Below are 18,380 nucleotides of genomic sequence, written 5' to 3'. Positions count from 1 at the left end.
CCTTCCTGGCACTGGGGAGCTGAGAGAAGAGAGCGTCAGCAGGAGTACCCAGCCCTCCACTGCCCCACTTCTGACGACCAAATTCCTTAATGGCACAATCCAGTTCTCCATTTACCTGAAAGTCCAGGGCTCAGAAGACTACGCCGATGCAGGTGGCATACCCCCAGCTGTGGACTGGGGAAGGGCTTGGAGCCCTTGATGAGACTCAGCTGGGCCTGCGATGTTGTCTGCTGCCCCTGACCGAGGGCCTGGCTCCCACCCAGGATTTCTGTGCATGCACTGCCTGGGTCATGGCTCCCACCCTTCTGCCACTGAGGGCAGATCTGAAGTGCAGGGTAGCTGTCCACAGTATGGGGCTGATGGGTGAGGAGATCCAGGATCAGGTACCTGAGGTGGTGAGAAAGGCTGGTCTGCTCAAAGGGAGCACCCAGGACCATCCTCAAACACCTGGGGTTTGCCCTTCTAAATAAAACTGTGCTCAGGCCTCAGACCACTGTGGGCAGGACCTAACCATGACTGTGCCTTTCACCCACTGACGTGGCACCTGGCACAATGGGACCCAGCAGGTCTTAACATTTGCAGGGAGAAACCGAGGCAGAGAGCATGCTTACTCCCAGTGCCCCAACCCTGGGCCTTAACACATCATGCATCAGAAAAGCACCTGGGACCATCACTGGGAGCCAGGCTTTTAGAAGGGCTTTAGGGGGCATCCCTAGGTGGCTCAGCGGTTTAGCGCCTGCCTGGCCTGGAGTCTCAGGATCGAGTCCCATGTCAGGCCCCTGGCATGGAGTCTGCTTATCCCTCTGCCTGTGTCTCTGCCTCTCTCTCAATCTCTCTATGTCTATCATAAAAAAAAAAAAAAAAAAAAAAAAATCTTAACAAAAAGGCGGGGGCTTTAGGGGATAGCCAAGTGCCAGCTCGGCTTCCCCGTCTCCCCCCACCTTCCTGAGGGCCCATGGCTTGCCTCTTCACCCTCCTCATGTGGCACTGCCGGGTCCTGATGGGCTCGGGCTTGTTCCCTCTCAGGGCCTGACACTTCTCGGGAAGTATCCTGCAGAAGATTGTGAACCTTCCCAACTGGTCAGCCACAATTCCCAGGGAATTCAGCCACAATCCACTTATTTCTAGAGTGTCCAACAACTGCCCCGGGGTCCGATGGGTTCTCTGTGTTCCAGACACTGTCCTAAGGACTGCAAGTGACCTCATTTTACTTTATCTTCAGCTAGTGGTTTGCTTTTTAAAATGTTTTTCTATGGAGAGGGCTAGATTCTGGACTATGGTTAAAAATAAGCCACACAAAAGATCCTTCCCACCCTTCCTCAGTTCTTAGTTTTTCTCCCTAGAGGCAAACTTTGTTGCTAGATTTGGGTGTTTTTTGTTTTTGTTTTTGTTTCTTTCAGGAATATTCTGTGCATGATTAGAAGCACATAGAGAGGGATCCCTGGGTGGCGCAGCGGTTTAGCGCCTGCCTTTGGCCCACGGCGTGATCTTGGAGACCCGGGATCAAGTCCCACATCGGGCTCCTGGTGCATGGAGCCTGCTTCTCCCTCTGCCTGTGTCTCTGCCTCTCTCTCTGTGTGTGACTATCATAAATAAATAAAAAATTTTTTAAAAAGCACATAGAGATATTTACTAAACAAATGGCAGCACATTCCAGATACTACCAGCACTTTGCTTTTCCTACCTATCAGTACAAACAGACCCACCACAGAATTTCTTCTGTGAACGGGCTGCCATTAGATGGTGCCTGCTGTCGGACATTCAGACAGTTTCCATCTTCTGTGAGTCCAAGCAACAGTGCAGTAAATATCTGCCCACATACATCCCCGCTCGTGGGCACAGATGTAGCTGTAGGATCTAGCTCCAGAATTGCAAGACCAGAGGGTATAGCATTTTCTGTTTAAAATTGTACTTCTTGTTTTGAGAAGGCAATGTATTCACATCGCTCAAAATCGGAAAGGCAAAAAAATAAGTGAAAAATCCTACTCCTTGTTCCTCTCTGCAAAGGAACCAACGTTACCTTCCAAAGGGACTCAAAGATGTTTAATATGGCTTTTTCCCCTTTTATACACAATGGGTAGCATGGAATACACTGGATATGCACCATACTTCTATCTTGGAGACTTTTCTATTATCAGCCCATTACAGACGGAGTCCTCAGGCCTTTTTATAATGACTGTGTGATTTTTCCATCGAATGGAGATAATGTCCCGAACCAGAAGCCCCACTGAGTTGGTCTAGTAGTATAGCTACTACAAGTGATACTGCAAAGAATATTCACTTTTATACATGGATAAATTCTGCAGGCACGAGTTGCCAGGTCAAAGGTAGGTGCGCTCATAATTTTGATCACTGTTGCTAAAAATTCTCCAGTTTACATTCTTGCCAGCCAGAAATCAGATGCCTGCGTCTCCCATACCCTCAGAGAACCCAGTGTATAGATGTGTGCCAAACTGATGGTGAAAAGTGGTACCTGTGTGTTCAATGTGCCTCTGTTCATGTGTTTGCAAGCCATTGCATATCCTTTTTTTTTTTTTAAGATTGTATATATTTACCAACTTATTTGAGAGAGTGTGTGCATGCATGGGCGAGGGTGGAGAGGCAGAGGGAGAAAGAATCTCAAGCCAATTCTGCTGAATGAGAGCCCCACAGGGGCTCAATATCATGACCCTGAGATTATGACCTGAGCTGAAATCAAGAGATGTTTATTTTTATTTGGGGGGGGGGGGTAAAGGATTTTATTTATTCATGAGAGACAGAGAGAGAGGCAGAGACACAGGCAGAGGGAGAAGCAGGATCCATGCAGGGAGCCCAATACGGGACTCGATCTTGGAACTCCGGGATCACGCCCTGAGCCAAAGGCAGATATTCAACTGTTGAGCCACCCAAGCATCCCTGAAATCAAGAGATGTTTAAATGACTGAGCCACCCAGGCACCCTGCATGTCCTATTCTGTGAGCTGCTTCATATTCATATTCATATTTTGTATTTTTTGCCCATTTGTATACTTATTGGTCCTCTTCTTACTGTCTTGTCATTATTTCTCTCCTTTTTGCTACTGTCTTTTACTTTACTGTGCCGACATTGGTTTTAATCTCTTTATCTCTTTAATCTCTTCTATACTTGCCTGATCTAGTGCTTGTCTGATCTTTGTGCATTTCAATCCTGTTCCATCTGGGCTTTATGTTGGGGACAGGGAGGGATCCAACTTTCTCTTTTCGCAGATGGTTACCCAGTTGTCTCCACACCATTCACTGAGTAATTCATCTTTTCCCTACAGAGCTGAAATGTCATTTGTAACATGTACTACATTTCCATATGTATATGAGTTCTTTTCTGGACCCTGTTCTGCAACAGAATTTTGTCTATTCATTGGCCACTGTGCTTTTTTTTTTAAGCATTGTACCTTTATATTTCCATATTTATAGTATCCTCTTATCCACCCTCTTCGTCCCAGCTGAACATTAAAACTAGTTCATCTTTAAAAAAATCGACTATTGGGATCCCTGGGTGGCGCAGCGGTTTGGCGCCTGCCTTTGGCCCGGGGCACGATCCTGGAGACCCGGGATCGAATCCCATGTCGGGCTCCCGGTGCATGGAGCCTGCTTCTCCCTCTGCCTGTGTCTCTGCCTCTCTCTCTCTCTCTGTGACTATCATAAATAAATAAAAATTTAAAAAAAAATAAATAAATAAAAATTAAAAAATCGACTATTATTATTATTTGGATCACACCAAATAAATGTTTACACTAACCTACAGAGAGCTAATGTTCTTTTTTTTTTTTTTTTAAAGATTTTATTTATTTATTCATGATAGTCACAGAGAGAGAGAGAGGCAGAGACACAGGCAGAGGGAGAAGCAGGCTCCATGCACCGGGAGCCCGATGTGGGATTCGATCCCGAGTCTCCAGGATCGCGCCCTGGGCCAAAGGCAGGCGCCAAACCGCTGCGCCACCCAGGGATCCCGAGCTAATGTTCTTATCATGGTATCAATAATAACATTTATGGGGGATCCCTGGGTGGCTCAGCGGTTTAGCACCTGCCTTAGGCCCAGGGCATGGTCCTGGAGTCTTGGGATCGAGTCCCACGTCGGGCCTCCTGCATGGAACCTGCTTCGCCCTCTGCCTGTGTCTCTGCCTCTCTCTCTCTCTCTCTCTGTGTGTGTCTCTTGTGAATAAATAAAATCTTTAAAGATAATAATAATATTTATTTTTATATCCAAATATAGGAGTAGATGCTTCTCCACCAGTTCATGCTTTCTTTTATGTCTCTGTAATGTTTTTAAAATACTTTTATTTTTGGAGCACCTGGGTAGCTCAGTCTGTTAAGGGTCTGCCTTCGGCTCAGGTTGTGATCCCAGGGTCCTGGGATAGAGCCCCACATCATCAGACTTCCTGCTTGGTGAGGATCCTGCTTCTCCCTCTCCCTCTGCCACTCCCCCTGCTTGTGTTCTCTCTAAATAAATAAATACATACATACATACATACATACATAAAATTTCTAAACAATATTTTTGTTTTTAAGTAATCTCTATACCTAATGTGGGGCCTGAACCAACAACCCCAAGATTGAAAGTCATATGCTCCACCAACTGAGCCGGCCAGATGCCCAATCTCTGTAATATTTTTTCTTCATTTAAAAGTTCTTCCATGCACATTTATTCTTACATAGATTCATGAGTATTTTTTGTTCCTTTTTACAAATGGACTCTTTTCCTTTCATATATATATATATTTATGATGTGAATACATGTTTAATGTATAAATAGAAGAATAATATATTATTTATAAAATAACATAAATTATGTAATACATAAGTTTTAAACTAAACTCCAGACTTTATTCAGATTTGACTAGTTTTCCCACTCATGTCCTCATTCTGTTCCTGGAACCCACATTCCATGTGGTTGTCATGTCTCCTCAGGCTCCTCTAATCTATGACAGTTACTCAGACTTTGTTTTTCATGACCTTGACAACTTCAAGGAGTACTGGTCAGGGATGTTGTAGACTATCCCTCAATTTCGGTCTGTCTGATGTTTTTCTCGTGGTTAGACTGGGGCTGTGGGTTTTTAGGAAGAAGACCAGAGAGTTGCCCTTCTTGTTACATCGGATCAGGGGCACACTACATCAGTATGAGTCTATCACGGTCATGCTAGCCTGGATCACTTGGCCAAGGTAGTGTTTCAGCTTTTTCATTGTAGAGTTACTCTTTTCCCCTTTCCCTAGTCTGTTCTTTAGAAGGAAGTCACTAGGGACACCTGGCTGGCTCAGCGGCACGATCCCGGGGTCCGGGATGGATTCCTGCACCGGGCTTCCTGCAGAGAGCCTGCTTCTCCCTCTGCTTTTGTCTCTGCCTCTCTCTCTGTGTTTCTCATGAATAAATTAAAAAAAAATCTTTAGAAGCAAGTCACTAAGTACAGCCTACACTCTGGAAAGATTGTGGGGGCAGGGAGTAGCTACATAATTACTTGAAATTCTTCTGTAGGAAAGAGTTGGTTTCTCCTCCCATATTTATTTATTAATTCAGGTACTTATAGCAGTCTAGACTCATGCATATTTATTTTGCAATTTGGATTTAATCAAAAGTACATTATATATTTTTTTGCTTAAATTGTTCCATTTTGGCCATTGGGAGCTCTCTTGGGTAGCCTCTATGTCCCTTTGCTGTGGCCCATCCTCGCATTACTTTGCGACCTCCTTACTTTCCAGCATGACAAGATGCTCCTGTATTTGTCCTGTCCCAACCCTAGCATCAGCTATTTCTCCAAGGAGCATGGTTGCTTTCACTGGCGAGTGGCCTTAGAAACCAAGACCTACCAAAAAAAAAAAAAAAAAAAAGAAAGAAAAGAAAGAAACCAAGACCTAGGTGCTAGGTGTGTTTGTTGCCCTGGGGTGGCCATTTCTAGGCCCTCTCAGCAGACAGAGCTAGGAAATAACTGTGTGCAGACTTAGCCATGTAGACACACATGTCCCTCCATTGTTTTGTAACCATAGCTATTTGCATATAAAAATGAAATTGTTTTATATGTACAAATCTTATCCCCCTCACCTTACTAAATTGTCTTGTTTTTCTCTCCATTTTATCTCATCTCCTCTCACAACTGTGTAAAGTCAAGACCATTGTTATGCCATTACAGAGAGGGAAACTGAGGCTTAGGGAGTTTATCGTGCAGATTACATACTCTTAGGAGGAGACCTCCAAACTCAAGAGGCCTGGGAGTGCCGCTCTGTCCTGCCTCCTTGTGTCCTGAAGGCCTTCAAGAGGCTGACCACTACACTCAATGGGTGATGTTATAATGATGACCAAGCATTTGAGAAGTGGGCACCCCCTATCCAGGGCTGGGGGCATGGTGGTGAGTCACTGTTGGGACAAGTGGTATGGTGCTGTGATTAACAGGACAGACCAGGATTCAAGGTTGAGGTGGGACTCAGAGCAAATGCCCCTGAGAGTAGATGCAGTCCAGGGTGCTTGACCCCAGGGAAGGGCTGGAATCGGGCCAGCTGGGAAGAAGCTATGTGGGCACAGGTGTCAGGAAGGGTGTGCTCGGCGGGCTGGCACTGGGAGGCTGTGGGCTCAGGATTCTCCACCCAGTGCTTGCCCCTGCCAGGGGCCTCTCAATAGCCTCTCAGCCCACCCCGCTTTCTGTGGCTTACCCCTTTGGGGCTCAGCTTAGGTGTGGCATCAGGCCTTTCCTGAGCCCGCAGCCTTGGTAGGTGGGTGCCCTCCCCTCCAAGGTCCCCTCAGCCCTCAGGCCTAAACCAGCCCAGAGCTCCTCTTTCCATATGTCTGTCTGGTTGCCTGCCTGGCTCCTTCACAAGCCACAGAGGGCAGGTAGGAACAGCTCGGCCACTGTGTGCCCAGCACCAGGTCCCATGTGCCACAGGAACAGATGTATGGAGGCCTGACAAGTCCTCTCTGGAGCACCAGATGGAAGCATGTAAGGAGCCTGGGAGCCATGGTGCAGCAGACAGCACCCTGGCTGCCTCTCCTTGGGGAAGGAATGAGGGGAGCTATGAGAGAAACTTTGAAATTCACATCCCAGCCCAAGTTCTCTGGCTTGCTAGTCTTCGGGAAGCCTGGCACCTGGGCAGCCCACACCTGTCATAGCTCAGCTTCAGCTCAGTCTACACGGATGACAGGGGCTTCCTCAAAGTCCCTCCCCACAGGGCTACAGGCTCTAGCTGATTTTCTCCCGAAGGCCATCTCGTCCCTGGGCTCAGATAAAATTGGGCTGCTAAGAAACTCAGACTTGACCCAGTGTCCTGAGTTCCAGTACTTATGCTGCCACCTTCCTGCGGGGCAATCTCAAGCAAACCTTTCTTTTTTTTTTTAAGATTTATTTATTTATTCATAGAGACACACACACACACACACACACAGAGGCAGAGACACAGGCAGAGGGAGAAGCAGGCTCCATGCAGAGAGCCTGACATGGGACTCGATCCTGGGTCTCCAGGATCAGGCCCTAGGCCGCAGGCGGCGCTAAACCACTGCGCCACCGGGGCTGCCCATCAAGCAAACCTTTGCATCCCATTGCTGGGCCTCAAGATGCAATGCAGCCATGGGTCAGGACGTGGCACCTCACAGGCCGTTGCTAAACGGGGACTGCTGCTAGGGTGCTGATGCACACGCTTCCTGGGAAAGGGGTCACCCCCGTGTGGTCTGCAGGGCTTTGTAAGGAGCTTTAGGACACTCCCTGTCCAGAGTGTCCTCCATCATTCCCAAACCATGACCTGAGAAAGCAAAATGGGACTCAGAAATGCCCCTCTGCACCCCCCTCCCCCCCCAGAGCTCCATTTGCTGGTCCTGAAGAAGCCTTGCCCAAGAGGGCACTCTCTTGGAAAGTGAAGCAAGGAAGCTTTTCCAGAGGAAGGACACCCAGAACTAGCTCCCAAGGGTGGGCTTACTGCCAAGGAGCAAGAAGACAGGGTGCTCCAGTCAGAGATGTGCGTCCCAGCCAGGGCCATAAGGAAGACTATCCTGATGTCAGCTCTGCACCCTCCCGAATGCCAAAAGGGAAGGGGGGCTTAGCTGATTTATGCTCAGCTTTGTTCCCCCAAGGGAATCGAGGCAGCTCACAAAACCCAGAAGCCTGAAATGTTACAAAGGGAGTGGGGAAGGTAAGTGAAGGGAAAGAATTCTGGCAGGAAAGGAAGATGAAACCCGGAGTCCCCTCTCCCTGGGCTTGAAGACTTGGAACACCTGGCAGATGCAGGCAGAAGCACGGACGTGTCTGTGCACCCCCCCAGCAGCCGGGCATCTGGCCGGAGAAGTGGGAGAGCTCCCCTCTGCAGGGGGGAGCCCAGGAGAAGCAGAGGACCCGGCACACGCAGACTTGTGCAGCTGTAGTGCTGGTGGAGCTTCTTACCAACTCCAGGAAGAGGGGCATTGGGGCTGTGAAGGAGGCTACAGGTGGAGGCTTGGGCGCAAAACTTGGCCTTAGCAGTGACGGAGGCGGTGTTGACCAAATTTCTGGATCGTTCAGCCTTGTTGGGACAGGGGATTGTGACCCAGTGTGTACCAGACTCAGCACACTCTGTCCAGCTCCACCTGGATGACCTCCATTTGATGTTCTTTAATGCTGGACATTTACCTCTGTGCACGGGACAGCGGTGGGAGGGCTCCTCACAGGCGACCACAGGCCGGGCGTCAGGGGCCACCCACTGCCCCCCAGCCCTGAAGAGTCCCCTCTCCCGCCTGCTTTCTTCTCTGAATCGCAGATACCCAGGATAGGGCTGCAGGTTCCGTGACCGCTAGGCAGCAGCCAGTAAAGCGCCCGGCCGTAGTAGGGTCTCGGGAGAGGAGCCAGCGCAGCGCGGCGACTCGCCCAAGGTCACACGGCGGGGCCACATCCGACCCCGAGCGGCCGGAGCCCGGAGCCCGCCGGGGGTCTGTGTGCAGCGCGGGGGCGCGGGCGGGGGCGCGGGCGGGGGCGCGGGCGGGTGGGCGCGCGGGGGCGCTTCTGTTTTGGAGCCGCGGAGAGGAGCGCGGGGCGGGGGCGCGGGGTCCCTCGCCGGCGCCCCGCGCCCAGTCACCTTCCCGCGACCCCTCGGGAGGAGCGGCCGGCGGGTGGGGGGAGGCGGGAGGGGCGGCAGGGGCGGGCCGGCGGTTACCTCATCGCCGCCTCCGGGAGGCTCGGCTCGCTCGCTCGCTCGGCTCCGCGGGCTGGGGCGGCGATCGGCGGCGGAGCGACCGCGGGACGGAGCGACCGCGGGACGGAGGCGCCGCGGCGGAGGCGCCGCTCCTCTCCCGGCCCCGCACCTGCCCGCGCCGCTCGCCGCCCTCCGGCCTGGCCTCTCCGGGCGCCGGGGCAGGGCGCGCGGGGCAGGGCGCGCGGCTGGCCCATGAGGCTTTCCGGCGCGGGGCGCGGCAGGGCGCGCGGGCCATGGGGGGCAGCCTGCGGGTGGCCGTGCTGGGCGCCCCGGGCGTGGGCAAGACGGCCATCATCCGCCAGTTCCTGTTCGGCGACTACCCCGAGCGCCACCGGCCCACGGACGGGCCACGCCTCTACCGGCCCGCGGTGCTGCTCGACGGCGCGGTCTACGACCTGAGCATCCGCGACGGCGACGGCGCCCGCCCGGGTCACAACCCCGGGGCACCGGAGGTAGCGGCGGGGGGCGGGCAGGGGCGTGTGACAGCGCGCGGGGGGCGGGGGTGCTGGGTGCACACGTGCGCATCAGCCCGGCCAGCCCCGGTGCCGGCTGCGCTCCTGGGTTGAAGGAGGAACGTGTCCCGGTGGTTTGCGGGTCTCCCTCTCCTTGCCGGCCTGCGGTGGCCCAAGATCAGGCCCCAGGCCCAGCGATTTGGAAAAGCGGGTTTTTCTCATTCACCTAAGTGCCTGTGTTATTTGCCTGCCTCCGCTGGTGGTTCTGGATCAGTGCATGGCAGGCACGGTTGTGCCTCCCTGAGGGTGAGCGTGGGACACTTGGGGGCCCCAAGCAGAGCCTCAGTGGGGGAGGACGGGGCCAGACACAGGGGTGTATGTTCTAGGGCGATCATTCTTTGCTCCCTTATGCCTGTGACGTGGGGCAAAGACTCCTTTAGCAATTCGTGCAAAGACCAGGACAGACTCTGAATTCTTGGAGCTGGGTGGCTCAGAGAGGTGAAGAGGAAAGAGGATGCAAGATTAAGCGGGGCTTCCTGGAGGGGGTGACATTTGGGGTGACCTCGGAAGGATGAGTGAAGTTTTGATTGAAAGAAGTGGCAAACGCCTTGCAGGTGGAAAGAACAGAGTGTGCGTAGGCCGGGAGGCCTGCTTATGGGGTACAGCTGCCCACAATCAATAGTCCCTGAGGGCCTGGAGAACCGGAGTCCAGTGCTTTGACATTTGTCCTAGAGGCAGCTGTAGTAACCAGGGAGGGAGGGAGGGAGGGGCCTGCCCCCAGGTGAGCTTTGGAAGGGGAAGGAGGAAGCTAGGGGTGGGCAGAGGGGAGGCTGAAGGTGAAGGAGGGCTGGGAGCAGACAGGCTTCAGGCACCGGTTACAAAGTGTTAGCTGGCCACCGTGAGGACAGTGGGCCGGGGGCGCTCGGGGGAGATGGCACACAGGGGCCGAGGCCGGAGGATGAACTGTGGGTTTAGCGTCGAGACCCTTCAGAGGCTCGGAGGGTGAGAAAGGGTCTCTGGCAAACTCTGGCCTCCCGCCCCAGGAGTGGCCGGACTCCAAGGACTGGAGCTTGCAGGACACGGACGCCTTCGTGCTCGTCTACGACATCTGCAGCCCGGACAGCTTCGACTACGTGAAGGCGCTACGGCAGCGCATCTCGGAGACCAGGTGGGGCCGCGGCCGCAGGTGTGCGTGGGCCGAGGCGGGGGGGCTTTGGCCAGACTGGCCGGGCCTTGGCCCGAGGGGAGTGGGTGGGTTCTTCCCCGGGCCTGGCCGGCCTCGGTCCCTGGGCCACAGAGCTCCGGCGTCTCCTGGGACTCTGGCCACAGGAGCGTCCAGCCCCACGGAGGGCGGAGGGGCCGGCCGTGGGGCGCGCGGCACGGCAGCCCTCCTCCCATCTGGCCCGCAGGCCGGCGGGCGCCCCCGAGGCCCCCATCCTGGTGGTCGGCAACAAGAGGGACCGGCAGCGGCTGCGCTTCGGGCCTCGGCGCGCGCTGGCCGCGCTGGTGCGCAGGGGCTGGCGCTGCGGCTACCTCGAGTGCTCCGCCAAGTACAACTGGCACGTGCTGCGTCTCTTCCGCGAGCTGCTGCGCTGCGCTTTGGTGCGCGCGCGCCCTGCGCACCCGGCCCTGCGCCTGCAGGGGGCGCTGCACCCGGCCCGCTGCAGCCTCATGTGACTGAACTGGACCGCGACGCCGAGGCCGGCGGCGGGAGGGGCCCAGTTTGATTGGAACAACCGGGTACCTGGATTGGACGAAGCTGCCCGACTTGTCTCGGATTGGGCAGGACACAGTCTCCTCCCTGATGGGACGAGGAAGCCGCCCACTCAGTCTCCTGGGCGACAGGACTCTCTCTGAGCCTCAGTGGACCCAGCCAGGCCCCAAGCTACATCCGGCTCGAGCAGTCGTTTCTGGGACCTCATGGGGTTACACTCCCATTGGATGGAAGGGACTTGGCCACGACTGGAAGCTGTCAGGTGGCTCCTGCGGCTTCACTGGACAAACTCTTAAGTCGCCTCCTCTCAGGAGGTAATAAAGGGGGAGAACAATTCGCACGCACCTCGAGTTTCTTGGGTTCACAGCGTGGTCAGAAGCCCCAGAGCTTGGAGCCGGCGGGCGTTGCTCCCAGGCAGTTAATGCCAGAATCCCGCCATGTAATAAGGGTCCCCCGAAAGGTGTGATGGCCCCAAGAAGTGGACACAAGTGGCTGGAACAATACTTTACTGTCAGGCTCTGCAGGGCCACAGGACCTCAGGAGGGGTCCTCATTGGCCTCCTCTAAGGCATTCAATAATATTAGTAATTAAATAGCAACGCTCATCCCCCAACCGGAATGTACAACAGAGGTCCCATTGTGCCATGTGGTCCCAAGGGGTCTGGTCCCATGAGGTCTGGTACCCGAGAGGCAGGGGTGGGGGGGCTCCCTGATGCAGAGGGGTTAAGGCCACAAAGGAAAAGGAAGGGAAGGAAGGGGGCCTGGGGGCAGCTGGGCTGGTTCATCACATCCAGGAATCCGGCTCTGCCCTTGGGCTCACTGAGTGCAGGGCATGCCAGGACCCAGGCTCTGTGGGTCCAGACGGGCGGCGAGGGCCCCGCGGCGTGGGGATGCGTGAGGGTTTTCGGTCTGGCTGTGTGTCCATCCGGCCCCGTGCCCAGGTTCTCGGGAGCTCCAGGCCGGCCAGCGGGCTCCCAGGTGCCTCTGGCAGGCCCCCCACACCGGGGCAGGGGCTGCCTTCATCGGAAGAGCTGGACAGGGCCGGGCCTCGGGGCCCAGGCAGCCCATTGGCCATCCGGCCAGAGTCCCCGGGTTGGCCACCCTTGCCACCCAGGACACTGAGGGATGAAGAGGAGGAGCTGGAGGAGCAGTAGGCGGAGTCAGGAGCCGGAGGGTCTGGGGCCCGAGCTGGGTCAGAGGCCGGTCCAGGGGGGGTCCCACCAGCAGCAGCCTCAAGGGCTCGGGCATTGGCCAAGAACTCCTCTTCCAAGCGCCGGAACAGTTGCTGCTCCTGCTTCGGGTCAAGCTGCAAGGGGGTGCGGAAAACACTGGCCGGTGTGGTGCCCAACTCGGGACTGGGGCTGGAGACCCGGAGAGGCCGGGGGGCCGCAGGGCTGCGAGCCCGGGGGGTCTGGGGGCTGCTCCTGCCTGAGCCCCCACCGACCCTGGCCCGGGGCACCCAGGAGTGCTGGCCGTCTCGGTCCCTGCGCACCAGCAGCACCGCCTGCTCCTCGCGGCTCTGGCTCCGGGCCCGCCGGGCGGGGCTGGGGGCCGACAGCTGGGCTCCCCTGCCTGCCGGGGCCCCGCGGGGCCGCCCCCGATCCAGTCGGTCTCGGGACTGGCTGCGGGGGGCGGGGGGCCGTCTTGGCGAGGCCGGGGTGCCTGTGGTCAACCGCCGGCTGGGCCGCTCCCTCCGGGAACCAGTGCCTGAATCTTCACTGCGGACACCGAGGGGGCCGCTCTGGGCTGAGGAGGCGGAGGAGTCGCTGTCCCCGGAGTGGCGGCGGGATCGGGGGTGCGGTGGCAGCTGGTCCCGGGCCCTGGGGCAGGGGAACGACAGAGATGGGACAACGCGAGCCAGGCCGGCAGGCTGCAGGGGCAGCGAGAGGAAGGAACAAGCAGCCAAGCGGTCGGGGGCGGGGAAGACACCTGTGGTGGTGGTGGGTGCTGGTGGGTGCTGGTGGTGGGGACCGTCAAGGGCTCCGGTCAGTCCTGGGGACTTCCAGAGAGAAGTTCAGGACTCGGCTGCAGCTTCCGTCAGCCAGGGCGCCCCCCCCCCCCGCCCCCCGCCCCCAAGGCAGCGGAAGGAGCCGGCTCCGAGCTCCCCCTCCCAGGCCTCCAGCTTCCTGGGCAGGCCAGAGGGAAGCGGGGAGGACTGGCAGCTGCCCAGCCCTCAGGGCCTGCCCCAGCTGTGTTGTTCGGTTGCTTGGGTTGTCATGGAGATAGGAAGCCAGGCCTGCCCCCACCCACGGGAACTTTTCCCAGGGTGTGAGTCACTCTGGAGCACAGGCTCCTTCGTCATCCAGGCCAGGGCGGACGACCCCCACCCCCACCCCCACCCCCACCCTCTAGACCCCTCACCCCCAGGTCCTCCTGCCTCTCACCTGAGGGGCGTCTCAGTCCCCTCCTTTGAGCCCCGTAAGCTAATGGGCGTCACTTCCTGGCGGGAACTCCGCCGCTCGCCCCCAGGGGCTGGGCTGCCAGCACGGGGGCTGGGGGTGGGCGACACCCTCTGCGGGGAGAAGGTGCGCGCCCTGGGCTGGGGCGGGCGGTGGGCTGCAGGGTGAGAGAACAGGTGGCAGGTGAGGGGTGGTGCCACGGACACAGGCGTGCCCTGCCCGCCCGCCCCCCTGCCACGGGTACTGACCTGAGGAGGAGCAGCGGCAGGGATCATGCTTGTCCAGATAGTGCTCCAGAGTGTCCCAGCCACCACCCACACGCACCATCACGTGGCTCCTCAGCACCTGTGGGAGCCCAGCGTGGGGCGAGTCACAGCCGGTCCGGTGGGCCAGGACGCCCACTGTGGGCTGCTGCTTGCAGGGCAGCCCCCAGCTCTTACCCGCACAAAGATGAGGAGACTGGAGTCTCCCACGCGGTACTTCCCCTCCGAGACTTTGATCATGGGAAACTGGTCTGGGCAGGTGCAGTAGCCCAAGATCTCCCTCACCTGAGGCCAGAGAGGAGAGGCTGGAGGTCAGGGATCAAGTCCCTCCTCCTGGGGCCTGATGTCAGCAGCTCCAGGCTGAGGAGGAAGCAGGTCCTTCCGGGCAGAGGGGACACAGATTAGCTTGCCCCAGACTTGGGTGCAGGCTCGACATTTGACCTTTCAGCAGCTCCCCTTCCTCTTTGGCTATCAGAGGTCAGGGAGCTGACCAGGAAAGGGTGGTGGCTCTGTGGTCAGGCCAGGGCTTGGGACCCCAGCAAAGCACATCCCTCTAGCCCCTGAGTCTGGAACCTGTCCTCACTCCCCCTTCACCTACTTCACAGACAAAAGCTGAGGCCCACAGGGAGGCCAGGTCCTGGGAGGAGGCAGGCCATGGGACACGGGTGCAGGGGACCCACACCACATCCGTGCCACGGACACGTAGGATGCACACACACACTACCCCAATATGCACACACAGGCTGTAGGCCCAGGGAGCACACATCCACCCACATGGTCCCCGCCCCCAGGCCAGGAGCTGCCAGGCTGGCTATGTGGGCAGCCCTGCCCGCCTCCCAGCCCACAGTGGAGCCAGAGGAAATGAGCAGCAGGTGGAGCCTCGGGTGACCCTGGCCCAAGACAGGGGTGGGGTGGCAGCCTCTGCCCATGGCCATCCGGCTACCCCCCACCCCCGAGATAGGCACATCATGGTCCTAACCTCCTGATAAGAAGGAAACTCTTGGCCAGGCTGCGGGGGTGTCAGGAATACCTAGGTCCTGGGAAAAGGAGGAGGGAGCTGGGGGCCGGGTCTGGCACCTTCTATGCTCACAGTCGAGCTAATCCTGTCCTCCTAAGAGGACTTCTGGCTCCTAGCAGCAGCAGCTGCAGCAGCTCTGGGCCTGGCTTCCCAGATAAGTGATATGCGCAGAGCCCTGGGGAGTGGGTGGGCCTGTAGAGCCCTTGGGAGCTTCCCTAGGCACTCACGGAGAGCCTCCTGTGTGCCAGGCACCTTGCTCAGAGCCAAGCGTCACCGGCACCCACCCAACCTCGAGCTCTGCGGTGTCATGGATGCAGCCGTCTAGCACTCGATACAGAAGGGGCCAAATCATGCGGCCCCCTGGATGAAGGAGCATACAGCACTTGTCTGCACGCGCAGCCCTTAAAGGAAGTGGGGAGATCATGCAGGGGAGCTCAGATTTTCTCCCAGGCCCAGCTGGGCCCTGTGACCTCACCCAGCACCTCTCCCTCTCTGGGTCCGCTCATCTCTCTGGGGCCAGGTATACACTTGATGCTCAACATAGACACACTCCATGGGGCAGGCTGTTCCATCCCCCGCACACAGTGGGGGCGTAAGCAGTGCGGTGGGCGCGCGCACTCATTGGCGGACTCACCAGCTCATCGAGGTTGCGCAGGTCACTGGGTGTCATGCGGGGGCCGCGGGAGGGCGCCCCTGCTGCAGTGGTAGTTTCGGTGGTGCCCTCTTCCACTGTGGGTGCATTGGGGGCCGGGGGTGCAGCGCGTAGCTCCCGCTCAATCTCCTGTTCAAATTGCACGAGGCGAGGGGCGAGCAGGCCAAGGCGGGCCCCACGCCTCGCCACCTCCAGCAGGCACAGCACCACACTTTTCTCGTTCTTTCGAAGCACCAGGTCCTCGGTCTCAAACATGAGCACTTCAGGCACACCCAGCTCTGTTCGGCACCAGCCGATGAAAGTGGCCACGTTGTCGCGGGCCATGAAAGAGCCAGGCGCCACGCTGTGCGCCTGGAAGGCCACACCGCGGGCCGGGCGGGCAGCAGCCAAAGCGCGGGCGGCCTCGGTGACAGCATTGGCATGTTGGCACAGGGTGGTGCCCGTGGCCAGCCCCGTCAGGAAGCCATCACCACCGCTGGGCAGACCCAGGCCATACAAGGCGTTCAGCCACTCGGCCAGGTCCTCTTTCATGGCCTCCACGTAGGCCTCACTTGAGCGGAACGGCCGCACGCTCTTGGCGGCCGAGCCCGCGATGCCCGCTACTGGGTCCGCCATGCCCGGGCCAGCCAAGTCACTGTGGGTGGGCAGGGACACAGGGTTGCGGTGAGGACCCAGGAAGTGCTCGGTACCGACCAGGCCGCTGACCACCTGCAGGTCGCCTGTCATCTCAGGCCAGGTGCCTGCTTTTGCGTGCTGGCTGTGGGGAACTTCACCGAACGTCAGTCCCCTCGTCTGTGAAATGGGTGCAATAATAGTACCTTCCTCGCAGGACCTAGTGAGATAATTTGTAGGAAGGACTCAGTGTAAGTGTCCGCTAGTTCCCTCTGGGAGATGGGCGGGCGACGGGCCACTTGGCTGAGTCCTCCCTCCCTCCCAGGCACGCACATCCTCACTGCCCCATGTGGCAGGTGAAGAGCGGAGCCCCGGGGATGGGCCCAGAGCTGCGGACTCACAGGCATCCGGGTCCCCGCGGCAGGAACGGTTAGCTCCATCGCTCGGGGCTGGTGCCCGAACCACCTCCTCCGCGAAGCTCCTGGGTGCTCCCTCCGCTCCCCTTCCCTAAGGGCTGTGTCATCACAACAACGACATACTAGCGGCAACAGTAGCCACAGTGGCCCTGCCCAAGGCGGAGTGTCGGTGAGATTAGTGCCATTTAACAGATGAGGAAACTGAGGCGCAGGAGGGTAAGCGCTCGCTCAAGGTCGCGGGGCAGCGGGAGGCAGAGCCAGGCCGGCGGAGCGGCGCGGCGCGGCGGGTCCCAGAGCCTCGGGCAGCCCCAGCCCGCGGGCCGGAGCCAGGCCCCGCCTCCTCCGCGGAGCCTCCCCGGCGCCGCAGGCCGGGCGCCCGCGGGCCGGGGCTCGCAGGGGCCTCGGGCGGGCCCGGGGCTCCGGCCCAGAGAGGGTGCGGGGCCGCCCGGGGTCACACAGCCCGGAGAGCGGAGGCCGCGGCGGCCGGGGCCGGGGGTGCGCGCCAGGCAGGGGGCTGGGGTCCCGCGCTCACCTGGCTCATCCTGCGGCCTCGGGGAGCATCGCCGCGGCGGGGCCGAGCGGGGCCGCGCCGCCGCAGGGAGGCGCCGCCCGAGCCCGGCGATCCGGCCCCGCGGCTCAGGCCTCCGCCCGCCCGCCCCGCCCGCCCGCCGTCTCCGCGCCGCCTCCCTGGAATTCGGATCCGGCCGGGGGGCGGGCGGGGCCGCGCGCTCTTAAAGGGGCAGCGCCGCTCCCGGGCCGGCCGCGCGGACGGAGGGAGGGGCTGGGCGTCCCGGCGGGGGGGCGGGACTGGGGCCCCCGGGCGACCCCGTCGGCCCCGACGCGCCCTGCCCGCCCGGCCCGTCCCTGAGGCTCCTTCCAAACCTCCCTGGTCTCTTGGGGAGAGCTCTGGGCGCTTTTAATTGCGCCCCCTGCCCGGATAGCTGCCCCTTCGGGAAGGCGGCCCGGCCTGGTCCCCAGAAGACTCAGGAAGCGATAGGGCCGCGGGCTGCAGAGTCACCTCCGTCTGGAGCGAACCGTCCTAGGGCAGATAAAGGAGGCCCGCGTGACTCGGGCGCGAGCTTCCGACCTGCAGTGCGGGCCCGGGGAGGGGGAGGTGGCCTTAGGCCCACCGGACGGGCCACTCCTCGCCGAATGCTCGCCTTTAACCTTGAGGCTTGGGGAGCCCGGTTCTGTGCTGAGGACGCTGAGGCCCAGCGGGGTCGGCAGGTGGCTAAGACCTGCGGATCGGACACCTTGGCCCCCGCCCTTGGGGGAGGCTGCCCAGGTCGCGCAGAGAATTAAGGGGAAAGGAGGACTAGAAGCTGAATGGGTCAGTTTGGCTCGGGAGGGTTAATCACTGCTCGTTTCTTTTCAAACTGCAGAGGAGGGAGCTGGCTGGGATCCGCGGGAAATTCTGCCCCCTGCTGCTGGCTGGGCGGGGAGGCTGGGCCTGGCCGGGGTGCAGCCTCCCAGGCCAGGCGGCGCCTGGGGGAAGCACGACCACCAATAGCCAAGTCTGTGCTCTACTAAAGCGCCTGCTGTGTGCCAGGCCTGCTCTGTGCCCTTGACCTAAACTAGTCACCTAGTCACCTCTATGAGGGACTATCTTTTGCCCACTAGGGCTCAAGAGAGCAGCTGGTGGACTCAGGGTTTGAACATGGCTATTATGGGAATATCCACATTCGAGGATCAGGGGCATCTGT

General features: G+C 58.7%; 2 protein-coding genes and 2 long non-coding RNA genes across 6 annotated transcripts; 2 read left to right on the top strand and 2 right to left on the bottom strand.

Moving 5' to 3' along the window:
• Positions 1-1,571: 1,571 nt before the first annotated feature.
• LOC144299012 (uncharacterized) lies at positions 1,572-8,868 on the bottom strand. The gene is made up of 3 exons (XR_013365835.1): positions 7,908-8,868; positions 7,522-7,733; positions 1,572-2,895 (listed from the first exon to the last, which is right to left on the bottom strand). It is a non-coding gene; the product is annotated as an uncharacterized LOC144299012 (long non-coding RNA).
• LOC144299013 (uncharacterized) lies at positions 6,662-8,758 on the top strand. The gene is made up of 2 exons (XR_013365836.1): positions 6,662-8,120; positions 8,721-8,758. It is a non-coding gene; the product is annotated as an uncharacterized LOC144299013 (long non-coding RNA).
• A 437-nt stretch (positions 8,869-9,305) lies between the features above and the next one.
• RASL10A (RAS like family 10 member A) lies at positions 9,306-11,658 on the top strand. Its single transcript, XM_077874249.1, has 3 exons — positions 9,306-9,604; positions 10,648-10,772; positions 11,014-11,658. The coding sequence occupies exons 1-3, from the start codon at positions 9,386-9,388 to the stop codon at positions 11,279-11,281; spliced, it is 612 nt and encodes a 203-aa protein (XP_077730375.1). The 5' UTR covers positions 9,306-9,385; the 3' UTR covers positions 11,282-11,658.
• Positions 11,659-11,807: 149 nt separating this feature from the next.
• On the bottom strand, positions 11,808-17,339 carry GAS2L1 (growth arrest specific 2 like 1). Of its 3 annotated transcripts, XM_077874247.1 has the most exons (7): positions 17,210-17,339; positions 16,663-16,775; positions 15,632-16,481; positions 14,157-14,264; positions 13,965-14,061; positions 13,702-13,873; positions 11,808-13,137 (listed from the first exon to the last, which is right to left on the bottom strand). In XM_077874247.1, exons 3-7 carry the CDS (start codon positions 16,373-16,375, stop codon positions 12,102-12,104), a joined length of 2,157 nt encoding a protein of 718 aa, XP_077730373.1. In that variant the 5' UTR covers positions 16,376-16,481; positions 16,663-16,775; positions 17,210-17,339; the 3' UTR covers positions 11,808-12,101. The 3 variants fall into 3 exon arrangements, with proteins under 3 accessions (XP_077730373.1, XP_077730374.1, XP_077730372.1); XM_077874248.1 differs by lacking the exon at positions 16,663-16,775 and having other exon boundaries at positions 17,210-17,335; XM_077874246.1 differs by lacking the exon at positions 17,210-17,339 and having other exon boundaries at positions 16,663-16,976.
• Between the last annotated feature and the right edge of the window lie 1,041 nt (positions 17,340-18,380).

This window comes from Canis aureus, chromosome 27 (genome assembly GCF_053574225.1).
Source record: "Canis aureus isolate CA01 chromosome 27, VMU_Caureus_v.1.0, whole genome shotgun sequence".
In the NCBI taxonomy this organism is placed as follows: domain Eukaryota; kingdom Metazoa; phylum Chordata; class Mammalia; order Carnivora; family Canidae; genus Canis; species Canis aureus.
Note: the sequence above shows the minus strand (reverse complement) of the source record. Positions and strands in the feature narration are given on the sequence as shown.